Here is a 27,696-nt window from a genome sequence, read left to right as displayed (position 1 = left end):
AACATGCTAAAAATGGAAGATAGTAGGAGGTGCAATGTTCTTAAATCAGGTAAATATATTTAATACTCCCCTGAATAGGACACACCTCTCACAGTTCATGCATCTCATCATCCCAGAAAACACCCACTCCCCCGGACTATACCTTGGTTACTCCCTCAACGTGAAACACTCAAACACGTACTCCCCTCTATGCCATTCTGTGCCTCCGAGACTCCCTGGAAATAGTGTGCTGCATCTCCCATTACCCTGCAAGGCAACTCCCCTGTCCCATGTTGACTATAATATTGGCTACTGAATTCCCAACTCCAATGCATCGGCCTTTCCCCTTACCCCCACAGCCTACAATTATACACATCTCTCGCTGTATTTACCTCCAACCGCACCCCACACCTTGTTAATTGACTTGTTTTTTGTTATTAAATTTTGCAATTTAAATTACAGTTCTAATGGGATTCCAATTATCAACCGTAATGCATGTAACACTCACAAAATATTGTAGCAGTTTTTATTATCAATCCCTAATATATGAGCATATTGTGCTGTAATGCTGATCTTTTTTTTTTTAACCCTAATGAAAATGATATTTAAAAAAAAGAAATATATTTAATATATATTATAGAAAGCACTATATCTATGGTTTATGTGCACAGTGCCACACATGAGATCAGTACTGTACTGTGAGGGGCAAAAGAGTACCACAGGAAGACCTATGATAAAATTAATATATCAATTAGAAACAATGCAATTAAACCCCTCAATATGAATAGTGAATGTTAGCACTTTAGATTTTCATAAGAATTCTTGTGAAGTTACAGCAGAACAATACAATTAACTGATGGATATTTCTTCAACTGGAAATGCATGTTTCTCTCAGCATGTCAGACATTTTGGTTGATGAAAATTATATTTACATTTACAAAACATGTGCCCTCATTTTAGTTTCTGGACGACTAACCATGTTTCACTTGAAAATATCATGTGAGAAAACGTTCTCTCCAAAATGGGTTGTCATATCCCAGCAGAGTGTTATCAATTTTCACATGGTGAAATCACATTACAATTCACTATAATTCTAAATTTGGGGTTAGCATCCAGTGGCAGATCCTCCGCTAAAGCGGAGAAGAATCGCCCCACTGCCTTGAAGCAGCAAAAGAAAGGAAAAAATCAAATTATAATAACGTGATGTTATTATCATTTTATGTTGTCCTCTGCTGCAGCAGCTTGTGTGAGGGGGCGGGGCTGACAGAGCAGTATAGAAGTGGTTTGCCCCCACTCCTAAGTGCGCAATGACGGTTTGGCTCAAAACAGCCATGCACACTTTCCTTGTTTTCCATGCAGGCAGCATTACAGCCTGCATGTAGAACATGCCCACCCCTCCAGCCCCTGCGTTCAGACCAATCACAACGCTACGTAGGAGCTTTGTTATTGGCTTCGGGGAGCGTGGGAGCCCTGGTACTTCCTGCTTCCTGTTTCTCCCAGGAAGTCAATAAGAGGATGCAGGAGAGGTGGCGGCAGCCAGCCGGCCGGATGGAAAGCAACTTTTTTTAACCCCCGCCCTGCCCCACTGATGCTTCCAGGTAGCAGCCGCAACTGTTGGCATCACCAATGTGTAATGAAGTTTATGACTAAAACATGGTAATACCCTTTGTATATGCTATTTCCTATGACCTTCAAAAATGGCATTCTTTGCATTTCAAGTAGGAAAATTGTGGTACCTTATCACCAAAAACAATGGAGCATCATGCATGATGAAATGTACCATCTATGTGGTGTCATGGAAAACACACCATCTCACAAATTATTTTTTAAGGTGCAACACAATTATAAAGAACTGATTCACAATACTATTAGTATCCAAAGAGGGGGTGCTCCCAGGCAGTTATTGACCGAGATAGAGTAGGGCTCTCTGCTTTTGCTTGGGCCCTTCTTCACACCTGTACAAAGTAAATTGGAGTGCCCTCCACCTTGGTTAATATGGCTTGAATACGCAGAACTCCGGTATTGAGTCCATTGACAAGCTATGCGTTTGCTTAGTTTTTTTCAAAAAGCTGAATAAATATCTAGAATGTAAAAAACACAGATATATTTTTCTAAGTGGTTCATTTATTTATAGGAATAAGTAGAATTCAGTTTGTACAAACATATACAGTAACTCAAGTGGTGTTTGGTAAATCTAAATCAGTAACCTGGGTTTTTTCTACACTACTAATTCCCATGCAGTCTCCCCTGTATCAACAGCATGGTTAGGCGCCTCTGAAACGCCGACAGTACATGCTGTTCTGTAATATAACTACAGCAGGCTTTCAGACCATGCATATTAACACTGCAGCAAACAGTTTGTACATATAACAGACATAAAAATGTGTTTTGCAGACATAATATATTCAAAATCAACAAAACCTTTTCCTTGAAAAATGTATCTGGATGCTACATATGAAATAGTCAGCATAAGAAAATCTTATTTTCTTTCTCAATCGTTTATGGAGGTTGGCCGGTATAGATACGACACTTTGCCACAACAACTTATTTACTGGAGTGTATTTTTCTCATTTAATTGAGAAGTGAGGGTTTCTGTATATTATCCCGTGCACAGACGCATTCAGGGTTTTGTGAGGCTTGTGATAAAACTGAGATTCTTAACACCTCCGAGAGGGTTGGTTTTAGACATATAGACAGAACTCTCTAACATCTACAATGTAATGGCAATTTAGCTAAAGATACATCTGAAAAACTGGATTTTCAATACACACAATAATAATGTTATTAGCATATAGGTATATGTATTGTACAAGGCAAAATAATTGTTCTACTGTAAACATTTTCATTTGATATTTTTCCAGCTGGAAGGTCTAAAACAAAAAAGTAAAAAGTAAATAAAAAAATAAATAATGAAACATGCATTCCACCCATGGGAATTGTAAATCTCACCAATAACTTGTCGCTTTATGTATGGCATGATTTACCCCATATTGCATGTTATAAATATTGCAACTTGCATGTATTTCTCCTATAAGATCCCAAAACTCCAAAGTAGCAGGCAATGTTGCCCGAAAATACAGTTGGGGTGCTTCATTTCCCATAATGCAGGGGTACCCTCACCTTCTGCACAACGTTTATATTTCGGGTGAACCTGTCTTTAGGCTGTAATGCAACTATTCATGCCAAGGCCGTTATGAAGCTTGTGCCAAGGAAATGAAGTACAAATAAGAAGGGTGTAAATTGTGGCAAATTGGCTGTTTTTTTTAATTTAGCTCATTTTCAGAGCTAGCAGTCCATCTAACTTGCATATAAGTAGCATGAAGACATGTTGCTTCTCTCGTCATTAGCCTCATCAGTGCACTAAATAAAGCGAGATCCATAAAGGTTCCTTTTTCAGGTAGTGACTCAGCAAGAAGGTTCACTTGAAAGGGTTATAAAAGAGTCATTACATTCTGAAGTGCAGACGATGTGTCTCTCACATACATGCTGAAAACACTCTGCAAAGTCTAGAGCAGAAAGTTTGTCATCATGGGAATTGATATATTGGATAAAAGAACTCACAACTGTGTGTATGTAATTAAGATATTTCAAATGTCATGACTGCCTAGAGCGAAGGCTGCTTCTCTAAGGTCAGAGATCTCTGTTGTGATTTGAAAAACCGTCATAACAAACAATTGTAGGTATTGGATTCATTTAAAGCATCATCCAAGGATACTTTACTTAGATGCATTTTGATAACAAGGCCAAACACAGCAAGTATTAAAAGATAAAATAAATCATTATCTGAAACAGGGTATTGTATTGGAGATGGCCATCATCGTTTCATCATTTTTGGGGAGTGCTTATTATCAACTAATTAGATTGAGAATACCTTTAAGAATTTACAAGGTTAGACATGCATCTAGTGCTGTCTGAAAATGAATAGCAAGAGAACATCTCTTTCTTCTCCATATTTACAGAACCAGGCATTAGATCGCAATTCTGTTATTTGTGTGTTGCAGCTTGGCACTTATTGATTTCAACAGCGGTGTTTCAATGTTGCCATTTGCAAAGCATTTTACTTGTGCTTGCATTTTAATTTTGGAAAGTAAGGGATAGCACAGCTCTTGGACCTCTTAGATGACATGTGATGAACAGAGGGGCCTGTGCACTGGCTATGCCTTAGTGGGCCGTTAGTGATGGCTTACTGTATTTAGTGCCGAATTGATTGATTGACACACTATATATAGCTTGAAGAATGTTTTAAATATTGAAAAATTATTTAAGAACATTCACATTGAAACTAAGGATGTGTGCAACCTCAAAATGAGTATTTCTGCAAACATCGCTGCAGCCATTAATAATATGCAAGTAGTACTTCACATCAGTGGCGTAGCCATCAACGTTCTTATGGTTTTGGATCAAAGTGCATATTTTTATCATAACACTTACTTTGATGACAACAGCATAGCAATGCCATCTAGTCATGCATTTGTTCTCTCTGCTAGAAGTGCAGGACATAAATGGTGCACAGTTTCGTCACATCGTTTTGTCTGTCTTAAATGAGACCACAACTAACTGAAACACATTAAATATATTCCGACTGGTCACTCCTAGCTGTAGGAGCAACACAACTTTGTTTGTAGTTTAAAACTGACTCTGAACAGCAGAATAGCTTGCCTCATACAATACATTTAATGTATGTGTAGATCAATAAATATATTGTTAAGATAAAATAGAATCTCAGGGTGCTGAAGCTACCCTTGAGGGAAATATATTATATTTGATTTCAGCCCACGCATTACCATATGTACATATATTATACATTTACGATATCAGACTTTGCAATATTATGTCTAGAAGTGCTGACCAAGATTTGCATTACTTGAGTAAAAAGAATTACACTATTGTGAAAAACTCTGTCACTGACAATATGATAAATGTGAAATATAAATTCACAAAAGCCACAAAATGCATCCAGTTTAGGCAGCTATGCAATCTTTGCACCCTCCATCTATAGTGAATTTCTTAAGATAGAATACATGGCACCACTGAAGACTACTCACTCAACACCTTTGGTGACATCACCAATTAATCTGGTCAAATTTTAATGCTGACAATGGTTAAGTCACATGCTGCATCATAAAGGGTGCTACTGAATGGAATACTGCCATATTTTTGAGTTTGAAATATTGTGCTTTGAACATATCCATGGCAGAATATTGACTACAAAAATATTGTGATGGTAAGTATACATAGACAAGTAAAGGATTGTTATGCTTAACCACACATATATACACCCTGACAATGTATATCTTCAACGTGAACTCCTTTCTGACAGAAAGCCATGTCTCAGAACTTTTTAAGAGGGTGTTGGCCTTTACCCTAGAACAGTAATAGGACTGGACTCCAAAGTATTGTCTAACTATAGATAGGTCTCTCATTTGCCTTTTCTCAGTAAAGATCTGGAAAAAGCAGTGTTCCAAAACCTGTCTGGTTTTGTTGCAAATAATAATCTTCTGCACCTGGCACAAATGGGTTTCTGTGCAGGTCAAAGCATGGAGCTTGCCACAGTCTAAATTTTTGTTGATCTGAGACTATAAACTGATTCAGATACTCCTGTTGTGCTAATATTGCTAGACTTAACTGTAGCCTTCAAAACTGTTAACCACTCCTTACTACATGTGCAGAACTTAGCATTCATGGTTTGACTTGGACTGACTTAATAATTTTCTAACAAACCAATTCTTTTGAGTGAGGTAAGCCCTGTTTGAATCTTCTTCCAAGCCCACATGATTGGATCTTTTGGACTACTTTTTTTTCTCTATGCTGACACCCAAATCATTTTAGCTATAAAAAATGGAGGCATTAAAGCCTACTCAAATCTCTATAATTGTTTATCCAGTGTTCAAATTTGGATGAACTCCAACCAATCTCAGTTGAAAAGTACTTAAACAGAAATGTTGGGTCCTAAGAAAGCAGAAGCACCAAGTTCTGGCCCCCCCAAACTGGTCTCGCCTCCCTCGTTGGTTCCAGTGGTTAAAAGCCTAGGCATGAAGTTCGAGGCCTCACTAACTTTATCTGAACAAATTACTATAGTGATCAAAACATCTTTGTTCCAGCTACACTGCCTTAAATGAGTTCTCTGTAACTCCAGATTGGAAAATCACAAATTTGAATGCTTATGCTGCATCCCTTTTAGATTACTGTAACACTATGTACTTAGGACTACCTGTATTGCTTATTAAGAAGCTACAACTGATTCAAAATGTTGCCATTACCTGGTTCTAGCACTCAGAAGCCCTAGGGGGTGCAAGATATTCTCTACAAGAAAACATAATAAACAATCTTAAACATAATGTCTGTAGATGTGGAGGTAGGAATAATTAATCTATGCTTACATATATGTGTATAAATATAACAACACACATAAATATATGTATAAATATATAAATACATATAGATATACATACATACAAGAGAATGCCTTGTGAATATCTTTAGAAGCGAAATACACTTGCCCGTTTTATTGCTGAAAATTGATAAAGCTTTATTAAATGATAACTAAAGTCCAACGCATTTCGGCAATAGACGCCTTGATCACAGCTTCTATTGCCGAAACCCGTTGGCTTTTATTGTCATTTAATAAACCTCTAACTCTTTTCAGCAACAAAGCGTCTGGGTGTATTTCACTTCTAAGGGGATTGAGACACTCATACAAACACTATTGTACGAGTGGCCAGAAGAAAAGTGTGAGCGGTTCTGGTTGTCTAATCTATCTATCTATCTATCTATCTATCTATCTATCTATCTATCTATCTATCTATCTATCTATCTATCTATCTATCTGTCTGTCTGTCTGTCTATCTATCTGTCTGTCTGTCTGTCTGTCTGTCTGTCTGTCTGTCTGTCTGTCTGTCTGTCTGTCTGTCTGTCTGTCTGTCTGTCTGTCTGTCTGTCTGTCTGTCTGTCTGTCTGTCTGTCTGTCTGTCTATCTATCAAATCTAGATAGATAGATAGATAGATAGATAGATTTACTTTCAAAGTATTTTGGTAGTCAATGTTCTGGCCGTGGGAGTTTTGTAGCAAAAATATTTTTGTGCTCAATGATAACCTAGTGAGCACGCAATTTACACTATTAAAAAGTGACTTATTACTATAGTGCATATCAAGACTGTGATGCTATACTGGCATGTGGTCGTGTTCCTATCTCACACTCTGTATATGCTTTGTCCTTGCAACTAGATGTTCAAAAGTTCAGTGGGTAGAAGCCAGAACCGGCATTTATACCTTTGGCGAGCAAACTGCCAAGAAAAAACAATTACTACTGTTCCAGGGTATACATTCCACGAGACCTTTGAGTAACAACTATACCTTTACTAAGTAGCAGGTGGATGGATCTTTAAATCTGCTCTGTACAAAGTACCACTTCACTCATAATATGCAGAGTGTAGTTAAATCATTCCTTTGGTTCTCTTAGGGGAAGAAGCAGACCTGAACATTCAACTGGCAAAACGTTGCTAATTAAAGTGCTTAAAATATGGGGTGCTGATAAACTTCCTTTACTTCTCTAGTAAACTGAAAGGACACATGGTGCATTCTTCTGTTATTCAGTGTGGTACACAGCAAACGAATCACATACCTTTTTTCACTGGAAAGGACAGCTACAAATTGAGTAATAATAAATGTTTATGTGGCGATGGAAAGGAACTGCACTGGCCACTGCCACTGTTTTCCCTTTAAGTTAATCTGTTGTATATACATCTTGGCAGATGTCATGAGATCTCATCAGTGATGACACTGCTCATACCTTTCAGAATGTCACTGAAAATAAATTTTAAGGGGTCATATGTGTTGCCATCAACATCACATTATGTGGGTATATAGGTGATGCAGGCAACTCCCCCTCATCCTTTTATTAAAAGAAGAAAGATGGAAAGTTGCTGAAAGTGCATTTGATGAGAGATATGATGTCATCAATGATGTGTCAGGTTATGGCAGTTGTGAGGTCGTTTAGTGATATAACTGAAGCAAACTAAATACTACATGGTGTTTTGTGTAATTTGAACACCACACATTTGGGAGATATGGATAAGAAGCTCAATGATGGAAGAAATGTACAACATTTTAGGGTTTGCAATGGAATCTTAAAAATAAAATATAACATCCTTTTTCAAGTATATCATTTACGCACTTTCCATAAAAATGGTAATGAGTAATTGGTGACAAGTAAAGAGATTCAATGCTGAATTAATTCTTTCAGTTGTAACTTTGCAAGATATCAACGAAACATGAAAAAAGGCAATTTGTGCCAAAGTTTTACAATTGTAGAGGGGGAAAATATAAATATATACCTATACATTTGTATAATGTATACATATATATGTATATACATTTAGAAGTTAAACACATTTTGCGTTTGAATCAGGGGTTTCTTAATTACATGCATTGATATTTCTATATACTCTTTTGTTCTAATCTTTCCATATGCAACATATATGCTTCCAATATACTATTTGAGTATAAGTATATACATATTTTTTACATCTTCACAGTAATAAATATTTGCCAATTTTCATGTACTTCAAAATACAATGACATATAACATCTGGAATCTTTAGCAAATGATTAATTATGCAATTTCTATATAAACAAAATTTGATGTAAACTTTTCAGTTAAAGTGCCTAACACATAATTCTTTTAACCTTTGAGCACTGATTATATTTGGCACAGCTGAGCGATCTTCTATTGCTTTAAGCACATGGTCCTTCTTAGATGATACTCATGTGTCCAGTTGTGGTAAAATAATTGCACATACAACCCAGGGAAATTTAAAGCAAGGAAGTCCTAGGAATTTATTAGTATACCTCTATACCTCGTGTGCACGGTTGTTTTTCAAAAGCGCAGTATTATCCTTTGCATGCAAATACATCCCAGATCCCCATTTTTTGTGGTTCGTTTTATATTATGGATACAAATTTTTGACCAGCATAGAAAAAGTGTTGCAAAGTGTTTTTGCTGCAATATTATGAATATTTAAGAAAATTCTTAATGCTTTGAAATGGCCAACTGCTGTTCAGAAAATAAGCAGTATTGTCTCCTACTGTGAGAAAATGACTATGCCAATACTTAATGCTGCCATGAGCAACTACATTGGTGCAGGATGTAAAAAACCCACTTACTTTGCATCTTCAATTATATTGTAATAAATTCAATCTTCAAATTAGGCCACTTGTTTTGATGAAACATTACAGCTAATTCTGTGACTACTAGCTTGTATCGAACAGTGAGCCTAATATATTGAAACACTGGCCAGAAACATCACCCATTTGAATCAAAGTGAACAAACTAAACCAGTGTTGTTTACAAAAGGGAAACATGCCAAACAAACTAAAAAAGTCAACAATAATAACACCTTTTGATGCTGTGTTAATGTTGTTGTGTTTGACAACATTTTAATTGGGTACAATAGTTTTTTTAGCTGCATTAGGACTGTATCACACAATGAAGCCCCCCATGCAAATGCACTGAGGGGCCCTTAAGATTCCTGCACATCACAGATGTACAAATGGTTTGGAAGAGTGAAGGCTTCCTTGAGTGTACAACCTCCTTCTACCAGGGAGGCTGCAGAGCCCTAGCCTATAAGGCGTAGTGCTATGCATCTAGATCCTTCATTATCATGCTTCTGAAATATTGATTAGTTTTTACCAAGCTGAGGGGTGGAAATTTACCATACATTCTGAATGAAACTACGGTGGGGGTTTTATGGCACATATAGTATACATAAATGCAAGAAGTGCAAATTGAAGGTTTATTTTTAATATCAACATTGTTGCATGTTTTCTGATAAGCTGCTTGGACTGTGTAAATAAGAACCCAGTGTCAGGAAAATCAGTTCTAGTCCATTCACAGCACAATGTCACAGATAACTTTTGAGAGACTGGTGCAAGTAATATGTAATGTATTGAGTGTAGTAAAAAAGAAGATTTTTAGATACCTATCAATGTATTATGGCATAACATTTAGCCCAATTGTAAGGCAATGCCTTGCAACTTTGTTAATGCAAAGTAAATGACTATTTAATGGTCAACTCTACATTGGTCACTTACTGCTGCTTGCAGGTCAGTTTATTTAAAAAGTTTACCTACTGTGGTCCCCTTGCCATAGCCCATTCATAAATAATTAATGGTGCTTATTTAGAAGCCTCTTGCGCTGCCGGTATGCCACTTTTTCCCATATTAAAAGTGCCGCACTGGCGGCACAACAGGCTTGTAAATAAGCCCCGATGTTTTTAGTCTGCTACTATAAGACAGCTTTGGGACGCGGTCGATGACATAAATCTACTACACAATATAGAGGCTCAACTGCTCAGGAAAGAGCTCCGTTAGTTACACACATGTTGCTGTATTCTGTTTGTGATCTACAGATCAAAGGTTGGAATCCCAACATGGTAAAGTACACATTTCATCCTTAGGTCAAATGATGCATACCAACATTGATTAGGTGACAATGTAAGTACATAAAGATGCTTTGGGAAAAAGTACTATGTTAAATGCACATTGTTAATATTTGAGATTCAGAAAAGACAAAGCTGTCTTGTATGACACTGCATAAAGAATTGGAATAATATATTTCCTGAGACTGTGCTATTTGAAAGCTCAAATCATTGACTAATTTTGCATGTACAAAATGCGATGGTACAGGACATAACCAGTGTTGTGTCTGAAATTAATGCCAAAATTAGTATTCTAAGTAATGTAGTTGTCAACATTTGTCTCATGTAAAAAATATAAGGCATAGTTTAGGGCTAATGTTTGTCTGCAACTTCCACCCTTTTTAGATTTTTCTTGGTTAGAGCATGCTCTACTATATTGCTAGGGGCTCCGTAAGAGTGCACTGGACAAGATAACTAACTATAAAAACGTGACACTAAAATGTTCCCTATATTACTCCCCATAATAATTTAAAAAAATATGTCCACAGGAGGTGGACGTAGTGCTATAGGACTATTCTTCATATTCCCTTAAACCTATACCTGGTATTGTGAAAAACAGAAGTTAAGAACAGAGAGCTACATTCATCTAAAAAACAAAAAAAAGAAACAAACAAAATACAGTTGCCCTAGAAAAAAGAGCCTTTTAAAAATATATTAAATGGTAGAGCAGAAGGCTCCCTTTTTAAAAATATGTCCTTCGTAACAGTCATTGCAAAACAAAAATACATCAGTGCTCAAATGTTTGTTTTAAAAGAAATATGTTTTCCATTTAGTCTAATATATTTGCTGGCTATATCTTATCTAGAGAGAAAGAAAAACAAAAGAGCACATATTACTCCTCAGTTTTGTGGTCTATTTATACAGTTTGTTTTAAGGAAAAGTCATGTTTTATGCTTCAGTTTGCATGCTGGACTTTCACACCAATGTTGCAGGCCTGCGGTCCATCTCGGCTTCCAGCTTCACCATCTGCTGCATCTCCTTTGCCTACAATAAAGGGAACATTGTATTATTAAATTACACAGCCTTTTATGAGCAATGTTGTTTTTATATTTATTTATTTATTGATGTATTTATAGTTTCTATTTTAGAATCCTCAATTCTAAATGGGAAATACAGTGGAGCATTGGGTTTGAAATTGATATCGAATTTTATTATTAAATTTGCATGCCTAAAGTGAAGATTGGAAAGGTTAGTGCTATTGCATTAAAAGAAGCAAAATAGGGGTTGTACACTTGTAAGTATTAGTCTGAATATGTGTAATACGTAATCTAATGCACATTTTATTTTCAGTAACAAGCAAACGAACACAAACAAGTTAAAATAATTGTATCTAGTACGCAACACTTCAAAATCTGAGAGACTATTCTGATATTCGTTTACAATGGTATTCCCTTCAAAAATATAGCTTCAGAATGTTTAGCTTGTAGTCTCATTAGTATTTTCAACAATAGTTCTATTGTTCATACATCTTGCACTCCTATTTTATAACCTATATAGTCTTTGTGCAACACTCCATCTGATCTGTTAAAAATCCCAAGTTCCTTTTGGGCACTTAGACATTGGCCACTGCTGAAGTCTCAAGTCTGCTGTACAGAAAATGGAACAACATAGACTGTTTTACAAAAGGGTCTTTGATGTCCTGAGTCACAAGTCAAGCTGATCACTTGCAGCAATATGGTTGTAAATTCTCAATGCATAAACGTTTAAAGATGTAACTGTTAATTAATTTGTCATTATATATTTATTCAGATTTAAAATATGTATTTTGGTTTTTGACATATGGATCGACTATCTTTATTGTGTTTCAGCCAGGGTAGAATTAAAAAGACAATTACTCTTCCTGGGTTAGAGGTAAATACAATTAACATACACTAGTTTACACTAATAAGCTCACTTAGTAGTAGGCTAACCTATGGCTGGCTGATCAAAGGCTTTCAGTGACGAATGACAAAAAGACGGTGAATTAGAAATTGTAGTCTCTCCGCATGGAATGTGTGAATTATCGAGCTAGGTATCTTCTACTGAGGAAATATTTACAGAGATGGTGAATGTAGTGAAATGGAACAGGGAGGTTTTGGTCACAAGTATGAGGGAAACTAAAAAAAGTAGTTTATTTTAAAGTTGCTTTCATTTACAAATGATGTTGTACATTTGGTAAACACAATGACATCTGCAGTATTTTCCAGTAGTCTCTGTAGTTTTTTTTATAAGTGGAAATGTTGCATATGTTATCATATATGATTTTGCTGTAAACATTTATACATTTGGCAGTGCAATTTGTTAGCATTAGCCAATAATTCTATATCCCTGGCATAGCTGGATTTTTCTGTAAACATTTAGTGCAACTACTTTACAGTTGTCCGAGACCTGAAGTGGGGAAGTACAATTGAAGAGATCGCTCTACATCTCTGGAGAGTAAATATATAATTATATATTTTTGCTATTGTTGGGGTGATTTACTGTTGTTGGTTTGTTTTATGCCTAACACTTGCAGCCTTTTCTCTAAGGAAAGACTTGTAACTTAGGCCCCGCTAACAAAGGTTGAAACTTTGGTTAGTTAATTGAAACCTGTTTACCTCGGTGGACTTGATCAATGATAATAACCATATACAATTCTTGCATTATTCATTATACTTTTTCAATGTTATCTTCTTTGGCACTGTTGTCCAGAAATAAAGACTACTGTTTACAAAGTACAATGAGACCAACCCAGCAAATTGAGAAATCAGCAGGATTATCTATGTCATAGATACTCATAAACATTTGCCCAGGGGCTGTAAAGTATGGTCTATGGTTAGCCCAGGACTCTATTGATGTTAGCAGGATGGGAGTGGGGCTTTGTGGGCGGTTCAATTGAGCAAGATACTGTATTTGCTTCTTTAACTTTACTTCAGTTAGCTTCTAAAGAAACAACATCCCCATTTATTTAACATCTTTCTGAACATTAGTCTTCTCTGAAGTAAACAGTAGCCCAGTGTTGCTGTTAAGCCGGGGGCCACATGTGAATGGTAGAGTGTACGGGCCATACCTTGAGTATCACTGGTCTATGACGACAAAGAATGTTAAATGTGCATTATATTTCTAGTCTGATACATATTAACATTGCATGTCTTTGTTTGTTTTACCTAATATAATTATATAGTCTGTGCTTCACAAATATTTGTCTTTGTCTACTAAATGCATGCAGTTTCAGAGAAACAGTGTTTATGCCATGCCAACATATGGCTATAAAGCATCTTTACGAATGCACTCTGAAAAGGGTGCAGAAAATGAGATGACATCTTTGACATGAAATATAAATACTGGCTGGTTTGGTAACCATGTTTATTAAAAATAAAATCCAATGTGCAATTTCTAGCAAGGTCCACTTATGTGTTCCAAATTCCTGATTTTTGTTTTGTGGAGTTAAGAATTCTTTGTGTGGTTGAGCTTTGAGATGATGAAAGTGAGTATGATTTTCAGTGTGAATCTGTCTATGGGTAGATGTAATTCTATTAGGGGTATCGGTTAGGGGTAAGCTCTTGTTATCAAGAGCAACTTCAATGTTAGCTTCTAGGCTGCTCTCAAATTAGACAACTAAAGGTAAAAGGGACTTTTGAAAGTTGCAAACACTCAGCAGGAGGATCTTTATTTAAGCCCCATTCAGTTTGCAGCATCTTTATTTCATTAAGTCTTGTAGCTGTGTTAAATGCTTTTTAGTATTAAAGATGTTTTCCTGTAGCCAATTGACCTTTAATATTAAACAGTGCCCTCCACAGTATTGACTGTGTGGTTTCTCAATAGCTTCATCATCAGGAGAATTTAGTAGGTGGCTGTGATTGGTTCCAATATGAGTAATTACAGTTATTATTAATAATCAGATACCCTGAAGGCTGACTTTAAAAGTGCCAGAAATATAAACAATGCATTGAAGGTGGAAGTCCAGAATAGCTTTATCAAAAGTCCCTTCCAATTTGGAAAAATAAGTATGTGATGATCAATGGTGGTGAGGGAAATTTCTGTATTGGGTGTGGCTGGCATCCTGAATGTCTTGGGTCCAGCATGTTTCAGAAGTGGGCAATTGTAATCCTGGGATCGCGCTGCTGTAGTATTTTGAAAGTTAGGAGATGCCTGTCATGGTCCAGTGATTGGCCACAATTGTAGGGTCAAGGGAGGGAATTCTGAGAAGGGAAATAATTGTGTATTCCCCAAATGATTTGAGAAAATGTTTGTAACACAACAAGAAATTGACGGTGGATGCTACATGCATACCCAGAACTTCTGCAAAGGCTTTGGGGCGTGTCCTTTAAAGTCAGTTAGAAACTGAAGTTGGATGATTGTTTTTTTGACAGGGTGATTGGTTCTGTGAAGTGCTACTCCAATGGAGGTGGTCTTACCCAATGCTGTGTACAGATTTCCTTTTGAATGCCATAAACTGTTGATTGCAAACGTGTATGGGATGTTAAAGAGTTTTTCATTAAACTACAGGTTCAGGAATTTCAGAAAGATTTTGATTATCTTGAAATGTATTCTACGTGAAAGAAAGTTCCAGAACACCTATATATATTCACCTATACATTACATTTAGGATGTTTGGGTTTGCTCTGGCTTATTTTATCCAACTGCATTTTAAAGCCTTACAAGACAACCGTACGATCTGGGAGCATAATCTGATTATTGATGTAAGTATAATGTCTTACGGTAAAAATTGAGAGGCCTATTCACAAACTGCATTTTGTAGTACATTTAGTAGTATGACAACAATAATACTCATGTACTACAATATGGTATTCACTAACATACATGCGGAGGTCTCCTTCTCTGCCTCTCCAAGCATTTCTGTAAATGTACTACTTTTGGCATTTCACCATTTACAAACCTAAATTTACTGCAAAGTGAAGGCATACATGTCTCCACCCTCTGAAGCTAGGGGGTGGAGCATAATTTATGAGTGCAAAGCTACTACTTGTAAATGTTCACACATTGTTAGAGATCTACATCACCGGAGCAGAGATCTTCCTATTTCAAAGTAATGGGAAAGATAAAAAAGTTTATTATACTTAAACAAAATACAAATTATATTTCTAAGTTAAATATTAATGTACATTTAGTTATAATATTTATTCTAAATGTGGAACAAAATATGAAAATTTTACAGCAGTATTAAACTCATTTTGAGTTAAATGTTTGATTAGTTTAAATATATTATTTTAAATAAAATTATGTTTTTAAAGATTTATTAAAACAAACCCACCTATGATACAGTATACCATTAATATTTCTTTGTGCTATAGTAACAATTATTAAACTTTATGTATACAATTTTAGATTAATTTAATTATTTTTAGAAAAAAATAACCATAATACAAAATCCAGTTTGAAAACAGGCCCCTCAGTTCTTAAACATCTAATGATGAGAAAAGACCTTAACTCCCAGGCCAAATGACAATTTAAGTTTAGTTTCAAAGATGCACTTTATTTCTTCATCATTGCAGTACTACCAATTGGAAATAAGAGCCATGGGGCTCTGAGAGGTAATGAATCATATCTTCATCACAGTGAGTGCAGTATAAGATGCATCTAAACTAGTAGTGTTTGGATTTTCATTGTTCCTGAATTATTCTCCTAATATTACAACGTCTAGTATGAATGGAGGGCCTAATTTAGTGCTATGTGATAATGTAAACATCTTATGATTTCTTAAGGTATGTGTAGAGAAGAATTTTGAGAGTAATAGTTTAATCCACTACAGCAAAACAGTATGCGAATTCGGAACTTTGGTAAACGTAAAGGTGATTGGTGACTACGAGAATGGTGATCTTGCTTAGATGAGCTGAACAGAAACAAGATTTTTAGGGCAAAGGAGATAATGTGAAAGAAGGCAGGTGAAACACTGAGAAAGAAGAGACTTGGTGCACAATTTGAAGGTATTGAAGAAGAGACCAGTTGTAGTATTACAGATAAGGTGCATTGTCCTGGTCACAACATTAAATATGTGACAGTGCACTTCATCTCAACAAATGCGATGGTCCCAGAGCAGACACAAACCTGTATTAGTTTATTAGTGATTGGTGGACCGGTGGTTTACAGCCACGGTCTACCGTTCTCTGAGGTGGCAGGGAGGAGGACTGCCCTGCAAGTGTATACAGTAAGTGACTGCACCCACTGCCAGAAGAATGCCTGGGAGGCATCTTGCAAGGTACACTATTTGCTACCACTAAGTGGCACACAGTCAGTGCACCTGCCAATGACTTCTTTGCCTTTGCACCACATTTATAATGAGGGGCGGGTGCAAAGGTGAGAGATTCCCTTATTTTATTTTTATGGAACAATGCCACAATGCAAATGAGGAACGCTACTTTGAGATTGAGATGACGATAACGCACATGTAGCGCTCATGAGAACTGTGTTACAGAAGGAGCATCACAAGCATCGGTAGCCCATTCTGTAATGCCAAATCGCCCCAGCATTTCTATAAAACTGCCCAGAACTTCAATTAGTTGAGCTGTTGATCATTATTTCCATGCATTATGTTGCCTGAGTAGATCCTTGAAGTTAGTGCCAGTCCTGTAGCCCCTTGTTGGCATACGAACGCTTGTCACCATGTGTGATGTTGAAGGAGGATGCTCAGTACTTAAGATCTGCATACATTTCCAGTGTTTAGTTTGGTCTATGGTTTATTTTCACCCCTTTGGTGAGGTTTAATATCTACGGAGGAGGCATGTTACTATGGCCATCTTCTACCTCAATCTATCGGGCAATTCTCCATAGAGCAATATGGCACATAAGACTCATGAGTCTCACTGCATTTACCTATATGCAGACAAACTTTGTCACAGCTTGTGTCCCTTCTAGGGTTAATAATATTTTTAAAAACTCTTTGATATTGTTGGCTGATTCAAAACATCAATCAGTTTTTTAATTCATATGGAAGTTACAGGATTGCCATTATTCAAGCACTCATTTTGGTTATGTGATGCTATTCTAAATAGAGTCCATCAATAGTCATTTTTTAAATAACAACTTTATGTATTTTAGGCACGTACTTGCCCTTCTACAAAACAATTGTTTCATGTAAACCATCGGAAAGTGTAAGACTTGCAAGTTCAGGTCCAGGACGTAAGTGATTTATACTCTGAACAGTGTTTATTAATGGTTAGAAATGATTTTAAGCTAATGAGTACCATATAGTGTTTCTGCATGATGTGTAGTACGTGAAGGGTGATCTGGGTTGTGTCAAGCTTGGATACCTAACAGAATGTGCACTAGATTACACTAATCGTTTGATTCATGGAGGAACGTCTAACTGGATTTGCCTACTGTTAGTATTGTATTCTTGGTGCCATATAGAAGTACACCTCTGTTGAAAGCTGGCTATGGTGGCTTTACCTTCATTTTCTTATATGCTGCAGCACACATGTTGGTAATGTTGCAACACTTTCACCATGTCTGAACACTGTCTGTGACAGACATGTAGGCTTATGACAAGGTTTACCTAGGCTGCCTTTTTGATATTTCCCCATGACAGAATTTTCACAAGCCGTGTTCACTCTAGAGGCCTACCTGTCAGTTCTGTAATAACATCCTGAATTCCTTTTTATCAATCATGCTCTTTAGGGGCTAATTGTGTCCCTTTGGTTTCCATTACATAGGTATATGTACTGGATTTCTTTCCTCATTTGTCTGTAGATGATTCAATTAGTTTCTCAGATGGGGCATTTCCCCTGCAGACCTTGGCAAAGTGAATGTCACAGCCACATCCCATGTTAAAACCATTTGTTTCTCTTCATTCTCCTTTAATTGATCTGATTTCTTTTTTACCAGCCTGGTTTCCATGAAACCAAGCTTAATACTTGCTCACACTTCTTTTTGACCTTCCATTGTGATCCTATATGTATCCCCCCACAGTATGCATTCTTGCCAGGACCATGATTTGTGGTAGTGTCCAAGGTCCCTGAAGTATCTTCATATTGAAAAAAACATCCTTCGACTATTCTTGAACTTATGGCTGTTGTCAAAAGTGCAGAAAACGAAGCACATGAATACCTGCATCTATTATGTAATACAATCATCCACTGACTCTCAGAGAATTTGACATGCTGAGTTAAAGTTGTAGTTCTCCAGGCCCATATAGTGGTGTGAATCAATTATTTTGCTAAGGCAGAAAATGTGATCTACTGAGAAAAATACTTTGTTATACCATAAAATAGGACATTTTTTCACATCCTGATATTGTCTCATAGAAGTATGATTGTGCATCTGGGTTATCTACTAATAAGTTGACAAATTGATCAACTGCACTTTCTTTGGAGTGGAACATGCAGCTGGCCCATGCATAGTTCTCAGATTTACTGTGCCATTTCACCCCGTTTGTCTTAGTGGTTGCAAGTCAGATATTTTAAATCACAGAAATGCATGAAACATGACATAGTATTTTCTGCCCGCGATCAACATTTCAGAGTTCTACACATACCCTCTATCTCATTGGTTATATTTTCCCCAGTTTCCAGTGACACCCTGAGGATCTGGACCTGCTTGTTTTAGTTATTCCATGGTCTCATCATCCTTTTTCAGTTCACAATTGCAAGCACAGGAGTGTTGGTTGAAATTAACTGTTGTGAAAAGTTTTTTTGTGGCAAGCTCTGTGGTTAATACACATGTGTAGTAAATCTGATATAATGGGCTGGCGTCCTGGGCTTTTCACTGGTCACCTATGCAGATGTTCAAAGGGTGTAGATGTGCTATGGCCTGAAGCTGGAACCAACATTATGATTATGTTAAACTTGATTTCCTTTCCCTGTGTTACAGGGGCTTAACTTCAGTCTGAGTTAATTTCTGGCCACATCCTTCTGTCTCCTTATCAGTCTTATCAGTCTGGGAATGCCTGCATTGTTTTTAATCCACTCTGCCTCCATGTGTACAAGATCCACTATTTATCCCAACAGAGGACATGATTACCAGGTGGACTGTCACTCTGCAGAGAACATGACAGAAGGGACATGGTCAGCGGAAGACTTTTTGAAAGTTGCTAAGATAAACCTGTGCGTAAAAGAGTTAGGAAAATGGTCAGATAATAGGAAGGGGTAAAACAGTAACAGTGATGATAAGAGGAAGAATAGGTGAACAATAGTGGAGGAGGATGGCGGTCAGAAGAGGAAGCAGTAGAATTGTTCAGTGTAACATAGAATTAGGTTTAGTTTCTCAGAGCAAAACAAGTTGCAGGAGCCTTACCTCACTGAAGGTTGGGGGTGGAGGTGAAAATATCGAGGAACAGAATATAGAAAGTATAAATAACATTTTTTATGTATACAATATCGTATTTTAACATAGTTGTATTAAATATCCTTTTTAATTAATGTAATGTTTATTAGTTATTATATAACTTTAGATGTTAGAGGTATTCATATTTTTTTTAGTTTAATTTGTAATGCGTTTTTTACATTTACTACTGATTTATAATTTAGCAGTGCCTTGCTGGGCTTGTAGGGGAATATAGTGGGATGGTATTTGAATTGTAATTATTTTTCATTTTAAATAATTGTTAAACTTGATCAAATATTCAATTGGTAATTATGTAAATGAATTATTTTAGTTATTTAGGTTTATTTTGTGCTTTCTAATGTGCAATTGTATTTTTGTACAGTTTAATTGCTAATTATAGTGTAGGCAGTTACTTAAATTATAATTCTTATTATTATCACATTGTTTAAGTATTTAAGTGGCAATTAACCAAGTAAATTGTTTAACTGATTAATTGTTCTTTTAATTATTTTAGCGTAGTCTGTGATTTTTAATGAATATTCCAGTGTTCACTAGTTTAATTACTAATTTATAATTTAGTATCATGTTTTAAGTTTTATAAGGGGGTAGGTAAGATCTTATTTAAATTATAAATGATTCTTTTTTACAAACTAATCTTTTATGATAATTATATATTGAATAGGTAATTAATTATGTGCAGTATTTAATTGTTTACTTATTATGTAAATAATTTACTGTAGTTTAATTAATTGTCAGATAGGTGAAGTTATTAAACTAGCTGAAAGCAAAAACAATTTTTGGTCTCAAAAAGCACCCATTCTTATATTAGTTTGTGGCAAAGAAGAGAACTACTTTGTGTGGGGATGTCCTCATTGTGAAAGAGCAGAATGCTGCCCCTCACAGTGCAATTAGCTAATGTCTGACAAGCTGCCCCATGGTGTATACTATATTAGTAGGGAGATATATGTGGATAACACAACAACAGACCAATGAGCTGTATAGGGCTCGCTAAAAGCCCCAGTGTGTAAGAAGGTTTATTTATATCAGTATGGTAAAATCAAAACGATTGACCTGAAAAAGGGTTGTTCTACTTCTTAAACAAAAGTATCATGTGACACCAAAAACAAAATTGGACACCATTATAAAACAGTGACATTGAAAACAAGTTCCAAGATTCATTTGGAATTAACTGGAATTCTACTCAAATGCAGCAGGGAGGTCTTGGAAACAACTGTGATTAGAATGATGGACTCATCAGTAGGGTTGGTGTCCATTAAACTTCTGTTTTTCAATCCACGACTGGCTCCCTAAAATGGAGATATAATTTGACCCCGCTATTTCCACCAAGTTCAGACTCTGGTCCCAACAACTGAAAATTATATAGTGCATTCTTATTCTTAGTGCATAAATGTTAATATTTTGGCATTGTTAAACATTATAATTTTCAGAATCATTTACATATATTTAAACAGTGAAAACACTATTGATTTTGTAAGATGCATACTAAGTGAGCAGTTGGGCTATTAATAGTGCGAGTCCTACCTTGTGAATGAGACACTGCATGACTGGATTTCAAAAGCTGTTTGTACAAAATTAACAATGTCAAAATTATGCAACACAACATGAAGCAAATAATATAAATGAAATAAACTGAACTGAGTAAAATGAATGGGTAAATGAATAAGCAGCAAATAAAGAAATGAACTCGTGGACATTTAATCAGAGTAAATGAGTTCTGAATGTGACTAATAAAACAAATAATGTCACAGTGCATAGATTATAGCAGCTAGTACATTTCATTATACCAACACACATAATATTACTTATTTGAAATGTAGTGCCTGACATTATAATTTATAACCATAATTTAAATCATTCCATTAATAGGTATGAATAGACACATTTATATAAACAAACATGATGTCGTAAACTGTGCTATGAGTAACTTTGTGTTGTCATATGTAATATAATTTCTGGTGGGCGATACTTTGTAATTAATTGTTGCATGAAGGGTAACATAATGGATGAACAAACGGATATGATCTCTAAAGACATACATCATGTCCTAATGTATATCGCTCCGCAGATACCACCTGTGCTTCTGTATGTAAAGCTGATATTTCATCATGACACAGTACATATCAAATGCACCATACTTTCTACTGTAACTAACAATACATTCTTGCGGGAGAATTAAGATTTCATAGGTGACTTAATTTGGCTATTTTACTCATTTCAAAACATTTAAATGCACACCCTCTCCCCATGCATGGTAAGCCATAAGGATTCCCAAGGCCTACTTTTCACTCCCAAGGGATGTGCAAACTGTGGGAAGTGTACCACTAGGGCATATCCAAGTGCCCAAACCCTCTGGAGTCACTGTATTCCCCCGCACCCTCACATGCTATAACACATTACAGTAGCATGCACAACAGTGTGCCAGGAAATCTTAAGAATTCCTCGATCCACCACTCCAAAGTTCTGCCAGGGAGGCCTGAAGGTCACCTGGCATTAATGGACATTAACATGGCAGAAGACTGATTTCCATCCTACTGGAAATCTGTTCCTCCCTCCCCGAGGAACATTGACCATGGTAGATAGGTCACAGGGTATAAAGCTGTGGGCAGCAGAGATGAAACTGCAACCACTTTAAACCGTGGCCTTATTTCCGCTGTAAACGATGGCTCCATCTAAACGGGATAATTTCGCAACCAAAATAAGTCAGTCCACACTGATAAATGTGATTGGAATAATGAATCAGGAAGGCTAGAAATCACCAAGTAAAATGTATTCAGTAATGGAGAATAACCACAGTAAGTAAACATTACAATTAAAAAAAACGCATATTCATTGTTTCTGCCTGCGATTTAACTCTATATATAGAAATTACTTAGGGCATGATAACGAGTCTAGAAGTCTGAGGACTGCCAGACTTGTGGTGGCGCTGCAGTGGCGGTCCAGCCACCACCACACCGGCAGTCCAACTGCTCCATCATGAGCAGGATGGTCGGACCACCCTGGGACCATTGACGCACCAGGGAACTACCGTTCCCTGGAGGTGGCATAGCAGTCAGAGGCCGAAATATGCTTGGCGGGACCGCCTTGCTCCTGCCAAGCATATTACGAGTTTCTTCTCCACCGGCGGTGACATGCAGGTTCCTCCTCCATGTCAACTCTAGCGTAGAGGAAACAAAGGGGGCACTAGACGGCCCCCCATGCCTCCTCCGCTTGTGCATGCACACATGGGGGGCATAACATGTGCCCCCATGTGTGCATGGACAAGAGTTTCTGCACGGCAAGGGCTTTTCAGTCTGTGCCGTGCAGGATCCTTGTTAGGTGTTCCTATTGCGGGGCCTTTTTCAAAGGCATTGAAGCCTTTGAAAGAGGCACTGCCCTCGGAACGCCACGCTGCCCGCCAGACTACAAATAACTTGTACTCTGGCTGGCAGGCGTCGGTGGAGTACCGCCTGCCTTTGCACCAGCAAAACACGTAATCTGGCCCTCAATGTTTCATACCGAATTGCTTCATATGCTTTCTTATCAAAAAATGTATTCTGCTTGCTATTTTAATAAATTAAATAATCATGTGATCATGTGAAGTACAGTAATGCTAGGTCTGATGAAGTAAAGGTGAAAAGGGCACTTATATAAGTAAGGAAACAGTGCCCATTCACAGTAGAATCGTGGTTGGTGGAAGGTGACAAGACTCCTAGTGCCCCCAGGCCCCCTCTTAAAAAACCCATAGAATTCTGAAATCCAGTTTGCGAGATGAAAGCCTGCACGTATTTAAGAACCTTCTAAAACAGACCGTTGAATCCCCTTGAGGTAGGGCCCCAGAATATCGTCTTCCTAATGTTGTGTCATAAATATGAGATAATAATAGAAAGTCTAAACCCAGTGGATAAATATTTTTTGGAAACAATGGACACTGCATAATGTTTATCAGAGGATATTTTTGGTACTGTTGTTCTGATATTCTCCCTTGAAACCTCCCTAGCCTTGATTCCCTCTTCATCCTTCAGTCTCCACAACCTTTTGTACATTGCTAGGTTACTCTTTAGGTTGAATACTATATAAATGTTTTAAATAAATAAATACTCAATAATATTGTTGCACTTAAAAGTTAATCAGTGACACAGCAAAATGTATTTGCTTGAAAAAAATGTGACACGTACAAATATTTTTCGCCAGGGTGAAATGAACTTTATAAATTGAATATTTGCATCAAACTTTGAGTTTTTTAGCTGCTAAGTGACAAGTTCGATGTTTGTGCAATATATTTTTGGTGCTAAAAAACACTTATATGACTTGCCAATTAGTGTGCCTTTTAGATAAAACAATACTCATATGATTACATTTTGCATCTGTTATGAGAGCAGTGTAAAGTTGCATGCCAATCAAAGAAAGGGTGCACTCAGAAATTGGATATCATACCTTTAAAAAACACATGCATCCTCCAGCATAGTATGGCTGGTGTAGCCCATTCTTTTAACAACAGGGGACGCATATTTCCTCTAATGATGCATTTGAACAGATATGACAAGAATATTCTTATTTATTTCATGATGCGTTCATGATGCCGTAAATTAGAAACGAATGACCAATTTGCAAACAATTTTGTAAATAATACAATTAGGTTTGTTTGTTAGCCCATGTCCCCATTGTGTTTATGTCCTTCTCTCGAGCTCGGACTTAACACTGCCTCCACCCATGCATAAGTTTTGACTCCACTCCACTAGTCTCCCACCATGGCAGCTTATAATTTTAGCTATCAAATCGAGGGGTAGTTGAGAAGTCGTGTCAGAACAAGGGATAGTGGCTGAAATCAGGATGACACCAACACACCACCACACTGATGACCCTTTTCAGCCTGTCTGGAAGGTGCCCTGGCAGTACCATGAAATGAGGGACACCACACATGGGCCACCTGTATCTTCGTGATCCCAGGAGTCCCTGTGATTCACCCTCCCAATTTTCCCCCTACCATGGCTGCTTGGGAAGAAAACTCCTTGTTCAATATAAGGGAAAATGATGTAAGAATATCACCTGTATTATTTCCAGGTGGAGCGTTAGTCCCACTGAGATTACCCTAGAGTGAAAAAAGTACTTAGCGACTGCACAATGCTAAGAAGAAGTTAGACAATCTTCACATCGGCCTCTGTTGTGTGAAGAATTAAGCTTGCTTTAATGACAGTGAGCCAAGTGGTCTCTTAGGGTTTATGGTGTGCATGTCCTAAACATATGGTAGAAGCATTATATTGTAAAGAACACTTTTGTCATGCAGGCAAAGGAGTCAGCTGGGAACTTGCTTTGCTTAAATGTCTCAGTTCTGTCAACACAGTTCTTGGAAGGCATAATGTCTATTTAATAGAAAGGACTTCGGACATCATTACAAGTGACCCAGTGTCACAGGTGATATTTATTGCACATGACAAAATCCATCACTGAGCTATTCGAAATGTATTGGGTGCGAAAATTATCACCTATTCTGAGTTTTGCACACAATGGGCATAAAATGTGGATTTTGGTGTTCACGTCACCAAAACCTTCATGTTACATTATTTATAAGACATTTTCCGGAATAAATTTCAACAGGTTTGGCCTAACCAGATTTACCTGGGAAAATTGCGGAACTCTGGTGTTTGCGGCAAAACTCATAATTCAAGCATTTGTGATAACACAAGTACTAGAATTTAAAAGGCCACACTGAGTTAAGGTACTTTGAGTAGCCAGGTCTTCAAAATATATCAAAATATTTATTTTCAACTTTGCTAATACTGGCAACAATCTAATTAATGTAAATTATAACATTGCAGACAGTCAATGGAAGTGGTAGAAAAATACAATTTGCACTATAATTCAATAATTTCTTAATTTTAGTAAAGGGCATGTTATAGCAGAGGTGTAAATGCAAATTGAAATTGGCTGAGACTGTGTGTAGCATATGTGTCCACTGTCAGGTATTCTAGTGCTACTCGGTATAGGCATATAACATATGAAAACTCTGGGAGGAAGGGGGCTCCATTAGTTAACAGTATTATAATTGTGAATGGCTCAGACTAGTGTGACTGGTGCTTTATGCGCTTCGCAATTTGTGTCCTTTCTAGCTCTGAGGTAGAATGAATACGAACCTCCATAGGCAGAGCATGTGCCTATGCATTGCACTATCAAATGTACTTAGACAAAAATGTAGTACAGTAATGTAAGTTGGAATATTAGTTCAGGGGGTGAGAACCCACTTCAATTAATAATCAAAATCCTTGTCAGGGTGAACATCTAAAGTCACTAAGTAAACCTGTGCTCAGCTCTATGGTAGCTTGGCACAGAGCAGTCAGGTTTAACTTAGAAGTGATGTGTAAAGTATTTATGAAGTACTCAAACAGAAATAAAGCAAAAACACAAAAGAAGAAAAATCTGTTAAAAAAAATAGATAATATATTAATAAATAAAATGACATCAAAATCACTAAAATAGAATATGTAGAATAATTGTAGATACAAATTTTACAAAATGTGAGTTAAAAATAGCGGAAAATAGCACTGAACGCCAACCGTGGGTATCCAGTCATACTAGAACAGGCCAAGTCAAAAGTTAAGCCCAACAGCGATACATCGCCAGTCAGATACAGGGACTATGTTCAACCAGGTGGAAAGTTATCTTTGGCTTTAGAACTTTTTATAGAGGTCAGAAGTCTTCAGGGGGACCAGGCAGCAAGCTGGATCTGAGGAAGGGCTTGACAATGATGGAGAGCTGCCATGCAAGCTCGTGGGATTGATCGGAGACTGCTTGGCGTCGGGCTTGAAGCCTTCATTGAAGGTGTCAGTGTTACTCAAGTGCTCGTTGGCATCATGTTAAATGAAGCTGTTGATTGGGTGCTGCTATCTGCCGAGTCTGGGGAAGCCATCAATGAAGGTTATTGGTGTCAATGTCGGGTGTTCAGTCGGAGGAAGGTTTCAGTTAGGCAGGAAGGAGTACATTCTGACCACAGCCAAGGCACTAGGACTATGGCCACAGTACGTGGGGGAGGGGGGTCAGGAATCACCCTTCCAGAGGTCAGCGGAGAGGAACAGGTCAAGTCCAGTTGAGACTGGTGAGCTGGAAAGCAGAATAAGGTCTTTGGGAGCTTGCTGAAGCCTAGTTGTTGGAAATGGCCCTTTTTGCAGGGTCATCCCTAAGCTTTTTACCTTCCTCCTGGATTTTTCCTAACCTGTTTTTGTTGGCTTTATGACTCTGGGCACTTTACCACTGCTGATCAGTGCTAAAGTGCATATGCTCTCCCTTTGTAAATATGACTATGTGAATTGGTATATCCCTGATTGGCTTATTTGGTTTACCTGTTAGTCCCTAGTAGCGTGGCCTGTGTGTGCCCATGGCTGGTAACCCAAATGCTGCTGGTGGGCCGGCAGCGCTGGTTTGCGCCACCCACATAAGCAGCTTGTAAAGTGTGTCTCAGACCTGCCACTGCAGTGTCTGTGTGCAGTCCAGAACTGCCATTCTTGGCTGTGAAGTGCACCCACTTCCCAGCCCCTGTACCTTCCCTTGGCATCCTGTAAGCCACCCTTATGATAGGGTGCGTTGTATGTGTAAGGTAGGACATGCTCTAATGTGTGTAGCATGTCCTAGTAGTGAATTACACCCAATTTCGTTTTTCACTACTGTAAGGCTACCTGTTCTCCATAGGACAGAATGGGAGGTTTTGGCTATTACATTCTATAGTCCTAACTGACCCACAGAACATGGTAGAAAAACGAATTGAGTATGCCTGAGCTCAGAATATTAAAATACATCTTTTAGTGAAGGTTATTTTTATATTCTGTGTTTGAAAATACCACTTTTAGAAAGTAGGTATTTTCTTGCCTAAGCCTTCCAGTGTGCTCTGCTTTTATGTGTATTGGCTGTCTGGTTTTGGAGTGACAGGGCTGGGGAATTCCAGGAGACAGGGTGAGGTGTCCCAGTGGTGAATAGAGAGATCTGCATCTAGATGGGTGGGAGGAGTTGCACC

At 37.4% G+C, this 27,696-nt stretch overlaps 1 protein-coding gene across 5 annotated transcripts in view; it reads right to left on the bottom strand.

The window, feature by feature from the left end:
* Window positions 1-8,272: 8,272 nt before the first annotated feature.
* Window positions 8,273-27,696, bottom strand: part of PLCB4 (phospholipase C beta 4) — a 1,018,018-nt gene continuing 998,594 nt past the window's right edge. For 3 of the 5 annotated variants that reach the window (XM_085612653.1, XM_085612650.1, XM_085612652.1), the window contains 2 exons: window positions 21,237-21,273; window positions 8,273-11,438 (listed from right to left, as the gene is read on the bottom strand). In XM_085612653.1, coding sequence (XP_085468779.1) covers window positions 11,350-11,438; window positions 21,237-21,273 — 126 coding nt within the window. In that variant the 3' untranslated portion in view covers window positions 8,273-11,349. The remainder of the gene's footprint in view (window positions 11,439-21,236; window positions 21,274-27,696) is intronic. The other 2 variants (XM_085612654.1, XM_085612651.1) reach the window with 1 other exon arrangement.

The sequence above is a fragment of the Triturus cristatus genome, chromosome 6, assembly GCF_964204655.1.
Source record: "Triturus cristatus chromosome 6, aTriCri1.1, whole genome shotgun sequence".
NCBI classification, from domain to species: domain Eukaryota; kingdom Metazoa; phylum Chordata; class Amphibia; order Caudata; family Salamandridae; genus Triturus; species Triturus cristatus.
The sequence above is the reverse complement of the archived record's forward strand: the minus strand, read 5'-3'. Positions and strand labels throughout refer to the sequence as shown.